The sequence below is a fragment of the Mus caroli genome, chromosome 3, assembly GCF_900094665.2.
Source record: "Mus caroli chromosome 3, CAROLI_EIJ_v1.1, whole genome shotgun sequence".
Classification (NCBI taxonomy): domain Eukaryota; kingdom Metazoa; phylum Chordata; class Mammalia; order Rodentia; family Muridae; genus Mus; species Mus caroli.
The window spans coordinates 131078997-131087043 of record NC_034572.1 but is presented as its reverse complement, the minus strand read 5'-3'; the positions used below and the strand labels follow the sequence as shown (position 1 = coordinate 131087043).

General features: G+C 43.7%; 1 protein-coding gene across 2 annotated transcripts in view; it reads left to right on the top strand.

The window, feature by feature from the left end:
• Dapp1 (dual adaptor of phosphotyrosine and 3-phosphoinositides 1) overlaps positions 1–6187 on the top strand; it is a 50470-nt gene extending 44283 nt beyond the window's left edge. Inside the window, exons 7-8 of one of the 2 annotated variants that reach the window (XM_021158757.2) lie at positions 1437–1524; positions 3860–6187. In XM_021158757.2, the coding sequence (XP_021014416.1) occupies positions 1437–1524; positions 3860–3928 (157 nt within the window). In that variant the 3' untranslated portion in view covers positions 3929–6187. The remainder of the gene's footprint in view (positions 1–1436; positions 1525–3859) is intronic. The other variant, XM_021158756.1, reaches the window with a different exon arrangement.
• The last annotated feature ends 1860 nt before the right edge of the window (positions 6188–8047 follow it).

Genomic DNA, 8047 nt, shown 5'->3' with positions numbered 1-8047 from the left:
AAAAAAAAAAAAAAGATATTAGCTATAGAACTGTAGTTTCATTGTTACACAGAGAAAGTGAGCAACTTTCTGCAGCAACGAACAACAGACAGCTTGTTAATGCCTGTCTATGATCTAACCCAGGTTTGATTTTCTTTAAGTAACAACTTGAGAAGCGGGTGGACTGTGACAAGGTCCCAGGGAGGGCGTGGTCTCTACCCTTCTCTTGACTCTTCCCAGCTGGCTCCTTCAGATCCAAGTGGCTACTTTCGCCCCGAGTGTTTTCACAGACAGGAAGAAAGATGTATCAGCTCTGCCCCATCCTTTGTACCAGGAAAGTCAGTGTTGCCCTGGAAACGTTGCCCTGTGAGGCTTCTGCTGGACCCACTAGCCGCCACGTAAACAGCCATCCCTAATCATAACTGGCTTAAACTAATTACATTTAGTGTCAGGGCTTCTGTTTGCAAGAGGAAAAGGAAGATTTGTATAAATTTATAGAGCAACTCACGCCTGCAAGCTGGGGGTATCAGTGACATCCAGGAACCAGTTTACACTCGGCACCCTGCACAGCGTGTAGGATATCAAGATCCTCTCTCCCCACCCCCATCTCCTCAGCCACCCACCCACCCATAGGCAAGAGAGCTACAAGATGTGCTGCTCTGGCATTAAGGTGATAGAAACACTTCTGAATTTCAGCTCCAGGAAGGAGGATCAGAGTTCGAGGTCACCCTCTGCTATGTAGCAAGTTCAAAGCCAGCCTAGGATACATGGGCGTTGAGGGGGAGACAGACAGGAGAAAAAAAAATAGTGTTTGTGTTTTGATTGTAAGGATAGAAAGAATGACCAGGCTAACCTTATAACTCAAATGATTTTGACTAGTCACAGGCAGCAAAATGAAAAATTATCATCTACCTTCCCAAGCTTTTGTGATGAAAAAAAAATCTTTTTTAATGGCAGAGACTAACCCGTGGTAAGGAATGGGTCTAACCCCTTTTTCTATTCTGTTTTTAAACTGACTACATCTTCAGGAGGAAGTGGTACCCTCCTTAAACCAGCCAGAAAAAATGAGCTCGTCAGCATGCCCTCTTCTCTGCCTGGCTTGTCGTTTGACACACACAGAGGCTCTGGACCCATTGCGGAGCTCAGCTGAGTAAACTTAAGTTCCACAGAAGACAAGCGCCACAAAAGACTGTGGGTGTGACCGGGACATACACTTCTTCTTTGAAGTCTCCTGGGAGAATATAAATCTCATCTACAACGACACAAACTTAAAACCTCCTAGGCACTTCTGCAGTTGCTGACAGAATGGCTCTGCACACACCAATTCTTCAACGCTACCATGCTAATTAGGGGAGTCCTCAGCAGGCCTTCTCCCTGGGAGGCACTCATACTGTGCAGTCAGGGTATATACAGCGAGTTATACCAACCACCTCACATTGTTTCTTTTGTTTCATCAGCCTAGTGTTTCCATTCAGGACATTTTATCTCTGTGCAAAGACGGGAGTTGAAGCCGATGAATGGATCAAAATACTGAGATGGAAGTTGGTGAGTTATAAAAGTCCCCAGATGTCCAGTCTTCTTGGTAACTAACATGTGGACTCCAAGCACACACCAGTTGTCAGAGCGGGCTTGAGAACCAAAGGGAAGGCTCTTGGCCGTTTTGTGGAGTAATCTACGTTCTTAATGGATATCAAAGGGAGGGAGGGGGTTGTAAGATTTATTCTCAGCCTATCCTCAGCCACAGTCAGTCTTCTGGTAAGGTGTACTGGTTATTATCATTTCCTTTGGAAGAGAATATTTGGATTGGAAGGTCTCAGAGAGGGACGATGACATATGTATGCTTTAACTTGGAGAGCCTTTTAAATTGTCTCGGAGGGAGACTAGGGAGTAATTCGGTTTCTGGTGTAAACACTTTGTATGGATATTACTAAATTTCCAAATTACCAAAGGTGTATTTTCTTTCTGCTCTTACTTTTTCCCCGGGCACATTATAGAGAGTGGATAGCTGAGTGAAAGCATTCTAGTGTTTCCTGTAAGCTTTCTATATTAGTCTGGTGGTTGTTCCTCTCATGAAGTAATGAGGCAGCTGCTTATGAAGTAAAGGACGCTCCCAGTTCTTGAGATCCAAGGGCATCGCACTCCCATGAGCCTCTGAAGTAGACCTTTTGGTGGGACATAAAGACAGGGACTTGTGGAGGATGGAAACCATCACACTTCCAAACAGGAAGCCAGAGATATACTGGGGGTGCGGTCAAGTTCAAACATCTAGAACTCTCTTCAGAACAGTTCTCACTGCCAAGGGCAGTGCACAGTGACCTCAGGACTTCCAAGTAAGTCTCATCAATGCCACCACCCTAGGGACCAAGCCTTTATCCGTAGGTCACCAAAACATACTGTCTTGAAACCCGTGGTGTGTTCAAGGCAAGACATCTTTTTCCTAATGTCTGTGTGTGGTTGTGTGTGTGTATGTTCATAGAATCTATAGGCATGTCTGAGAATGGATATCCTTAAGACCAAGCTTGTAGCTCAGAGGTAGGAACACTTCTCTCTGGAAAAAAAAAAAAAAAAAAAAAAAAGAGGCTGGTTCTTTTGTTTGTTTTGTTTTGTCTTTTTTGTTTGAAATCCAAGTTAATACAATGATCATTTTGAGACTGCTCTCATGCTGAATATCAGTGGGGAAATGCCTTGTCATGGCAAAATGTCTGGGCTGAAATGACTCCTATAAAAGTAACTTTTATTCATCTAATGTAATTGTCATCTTGCAGGCTTACTGCTTCTGTCTTGCTAACCTAGACTTCTGGGAGTCTTATCTGGGTCTAAAATGTTTCCAGCCCTCTGACACTGCTGAATAAACTCATCCCTTCCTAGTTCTTTCTGATCTCTGGCTGGCTGATTCAACTCAGCTGTTCTGACTCAAACTTCTTTCCACGATGACTGACTCAATCTGGCTTCTCTCAGCTTCTTCTGAATTTTCTTGCTTGGGCTCAAAGGAACTCTAGCAATCTGTTCTAATCTTCTTCACCTGTGAAGAAGATTAGAAGATTTCTCTCTGGAAAAAAAAAGACGCTCAGAGGTAGGAACCTCTTCTTTTCCTGTTCCGTCTTCACCTGTGTCTATCTTGTTCTTCCTCTACAGCCTGTCTCTGTAAAACTCTCCTAGTAAAGCTACCTCCTTTCTCTTCTTCTCCCTCTCCCCTCTCTCTCCACCGTCTCTCCCTCCCCTCCCCTCTTCTTCCCTCTCTCTGTACTGCTCTCTTAAGTAGCTTCCCTTTCCTCTCTCATGAGAGTTGGGCAGATTCTATTCTATCAAATCTTTCTCTGATTCACTACTTTGTCTGCCACTCAATTAGATACCACTAAATAACACAATCTCAGGGTTCACAGTGTGATCAGATATCCCGCAACAGGCTCCATTTCTAATTCCATACATTTTGTCATTATCCAAATGACACGTGATTATTATGCAAAATTTAAATGAAAAGCAGTTCAATGTATACTTTCAGACTTCTCCCTGGGCAAATGGATCTTTAAGAACAAAATACAGCTCTTCTCTGGTGGTTTTCACCTGCCCCTTCAACCTAGCAGTATATTATCAACATCTTTCTAAGTCCCCAGCTGAAGCCAGGGTCCTCCTTTTGACTGGGTGGTAGTGTGTCATGCTTTCTCAGAAGTATTGGATAGATCCCCAAGTTGTACCTGTTGTAATAGGCACTATACAATGTCTTGAAGGAAAATTAAAAAACAAACAATAAAACTTGGTAGAGCTGTGGCAATGTAAAACTGCATAAATGTCTTTTACTGCTCAGTATGTCTTTCCTTACCATTTCCGAGTCAATATCATAAAATGATTCAATAATAGACATAACTATTTTTTATTACAGTCAAAAATAAGAAAACAGCTGGATCAAGGAGAAGATACCGTCCGGTCTCGGTCATTTATCTTCAAATAGACTTTCGTGCTCAGGGGCACGGTTGACTGTTCCAGGTGTCTGATCTGTGGCAGACTTCAGAGGAAAGCTCATTGAAGTATTTCCTCTAAAAACAAATCAAAAGTAGATCGTGGTTGGGAGCTGTATGCTGTTTGCTGATCCATGGAAAACAGCTGGCAGGACCTGGCCATCTGCTCGAGAACAGAAGCAGCATCCTGCTGATGGCGACTGCCTAGCTTCCAGGTGGAGCCACTCTCAGACACAGCGCCAGACAAGAGGTCGCTGGCTGTCCCAGTGGCTCAGGCTCATTGACTTTAGTTTCCTGGAGTCCAGCCCCAAGTCATGGTCAGCACAACTAAACTTCAGGACTTGCTACAAGCACAAGGAAACAGCAGTGCATCAGGGAGCTCCGGCTGGGCTTTAGGAAGCAGATTAAGATAATAAACACCAAGGACATTCAAAGGATGGGTTGCTTTTGTTTTGTTTATAAATGAGAACCTCAAATAGGGCTGAAGAGGTGGCTCAGCCATTAAAAGTGCATCTGCTCTCACAGAGAACCTGGATTCAGTTTCCAGGACCCAGATCGTGGGACTCATTAATGCCTGCCTATAACTCCAGGTGCGCACATACACACACACACCTACCTTTTAAAAGGCTTGGTAAGTCATCTTAGCATTTTCCATGTCAAGCTTGACAGCCTGAGTATGGTTCCCATAACTCACACAAAGGTAGAAGGAGAGAAGCAACTCCACAAAGTTGTTCTCTGACACGTATGTCCCAGCACGTATGGTCCCACATCACATACACACAAATAATAATACAAATCCAGTGGATCCTTCACGTCTAATGATAAACTGAGAACTAATGCCTTGTGGGTGACTAGGTAGGGAAAAGTATATGATGTGTGATAAAGGGTAGGAATATCTTAAATAGTAAGAAAATGTACATTGAGAAGGGCGGTAGTGAATGACTTTTAGTTTAATGCTTATCATTACAAATATACTTATAAGCACTAATTAAAACTCTTTAACTGTCATTTCTTCAAATTCATTTGGACTTCTCCACAAAGGATGTTCTCTGGCTCTTTTCCAAGGATCAGCCGTATGAGACTGGCCCTATGAGGTACCCAAACATCATTAAAGGGCAACTTCTGTTTCCAAGGAAGGGAGTAGATCAAATCTTCGTGAAATCCATGATACACAGCTGTTGCAAACCAGAAGACCAGGACTGAGGTGCAATGACATACTGGGGTTCAGAGGTCATGAACAGACTTTTAACTTCCAATCATTATTGATCTAGCTTTTTTAGAGAAGGGACACCAATGAGTGCCGAGCCAGCAAGTGGTGCAGAGCTGAAGGAACTCTGTTTTTGCAGGAAAAAGGGGCAATGGTTTTCACTTTTGTCAGTGTGACCAAGATGCTTGAGCCAACAGTGTACAGAACGATTCACTTTACTCTGTGGTTCTAAGACATTTCTGCCCATCGCGCTGGATAGGGTGTGGTACAGCTGCTCACATCAGAGCCTCAGAAAGGAAAGCAGAGCAAGGCAGTGACAGGAAAGGGAGAGGACAAGACAGAGTCCCCAGGAATATATCTTACGTGGCATGTTTCCACATTCTGCCACCTCCCAAGAGTCTGCTCAGATTCTGATCCAGGAATGGATTAACCCATCCATTATGTCAGCTCGAGCATCTCTGCATCTCTGGATCTCTGAACCGCCTTCAGGGACACACGTGGAGGGTACTTTACTCCTCTTGGTATTTCTCAAGATGGTGTCAAAATTAATTCATAGAACCTTGGTTTAATATCTTTCCCTGTTGTTTAAACACCTAAGACTCAGAAATTAAACTTTTATTTGCTTCAGAGTTTTGGGAGCTAAGGTGTGGGTCCGTGGTAAAACATCTGGCCTGGGGGCTAAGGGGATTTACTTGTTCTGTTTGTATTTTATGGAATAAAGCAACGTCATGATAAAATGAATTGTGTTAAGTTTGCAAAATAAGGAGTAATGCGTGGCTCCTCCTAAAACGTATGGCTTTTATGTTCTTAGAAACAATAATCTTTCTCTCCCACTAAACAGTCTCCTACCTTCTGCAAAAGGAGTTTATCTGTATCCTTTGGTTCTGTTCATTAAATGAAAAGTGCATGTTTTTGTGGTACATGTCCAACTTTTATAACATTTTTATTGCTTTTGAAGTAGAATAAAGTTAAGAAGACTGGCTGGTTACTAGAGATTGATATATTAGTGATTTACTCAAAACCTTGCTTGTACTGCTAGGCTTGACTTCACTTCGCTACCTGAACGGAAGAAACTAGAGAACGAGCTGAAATGTCTAGTTAATGGAGTATGGGCAGGACTCACCCCTCAGCCGAAAGGTCTTTGGCGCAAGGGAAAATGCAGTGAGTGGAGATGGTCTCTGTCTCTGGGCTACTCCACAGTTGCATGTGCCAATATCTCACACCATTCCCCTATATCGAATACACATACATGTCGAGTCTGACGAGACCTTGGTGGGGACAGAATGACACGGTTCCTGCCCCTGGGACAGGGCCAGCACAAAGCCTCCAAGAGTTTGGATGGCTGCCATAGGCATAAGGCTTGTTTGCATAATAATGTACATTTTTTACATTCTTCCTTTAAGGAATGTCCTTCCTATTAGCATTAATGACCCCATGATAATCAGAGATAGCATGAGTCCAGGAGACGAAGTTGTGGCTAATGTCTCAGCAAAACTAAATGCTGGGACCTTCAGGACAGCCTTTAATGCTGTGGAAAAGGACTCTAAAAACATGAGATTGAAAATATATAATTTCTCAGTGATGCAAAAAATAAGGATGCAATATGAATTATATGAGAGGCTTCACAAATCTCAAGGAACAGAGGTAGCTAGCTACACTATGAGCCAGCTTGTCAGATACAAAGGCAGGCAGATTCCTGAGTTCAAGGTCAGCCTAGGACGCAGCAAGTCAAAGCCCAGGTGTGCTAGAAATGGTAATCTCAACCAGCTAGCTTAGTGTCTACTTAACAGACGCAGGCAGATCTCTAAATTCTTTTGCAATGTTAACATTTTAGAAAATGTGTGCTTGCTGTTTTTTAAGAACTAAGGGGCTGTGGTCACAGGATGCTGACTCATAGGATAATCAAAAGGAAACCTGATGTAAATGACTGGATTAATATGTAAAATAAAAGACTGGGCTTATGATCTGCAGGAGAAGAGCTGTCCAGGGAATTTAGAATAGCAAGAGGGAACTAACTGCTTGGAGAACTTTCTCAAGCAGAACTGCAGATCTCCCAGGAAAGCAGATCTGAGAGGAAGATGTAGAGGAGAGAGAGGAAAAAGCTGGAAAGCTCAGACCCTCGATTGGACTTAGTGTTGTTTTCGTTGCTCCCGGACACCCCTTAGCTCAGACCCCTTCGCCAAGCTGAGGCCGGTCCCTTGGCACGCACTTATAACCCCTGATGATCTGCTCGAGAACTGATACAGCTTTCTTCTCAAGAATCTCATTCTGTTTTGTTAAAGTATTTTAAAATTTGTACTTACTGTTGTTGTGTGTGTGGCCAATCCCCAGACCTACTTCGCAGGAGAGAACTGACTCCTGAGTTGTCCTTTGACCCGTACGTGTGTACACGTGTGTATGCGCACACAACACTAAATAGGTGTGATCTTACGTTTTCTACCTTTATGTTACCTAGAGTTACCTTCCTGTCTCATGGACCGCATCACTAGTAAGAATTTCCTAGACATTGCTAAGTGGTAACTCAGACAATGAGAATTCTGTTATCTTAGTGGGTGCATCTCGTCGTTCGTTAACAGTTTATAGCTCCCTAAAGACAAGAACACGTTCTCTCGGCTTGACTTCTCCTGCTTTAGGTGGCCCCAGTTTGTGGCTCCGAGGCCTTCTGTGGGCCTCTAACTCAGGGCACCACACACTCACTTTCTCTACTCACCACTCATCCCAGATTGTACTGGAAAATGAGGGGAAGGGAAAGCAGCGGGGAACCTAAGGACAGCACCACCACTCTGTCCAGAGCAGACATTCCCAGGCGGCGGTGTCTACAGCGTGCAGCAGGAGGGATGCGGACTGGCACACAGTAGGGCATGGGGACTGAACCATTCCAGAGACAGAGTGCCGGGAGAGCCAG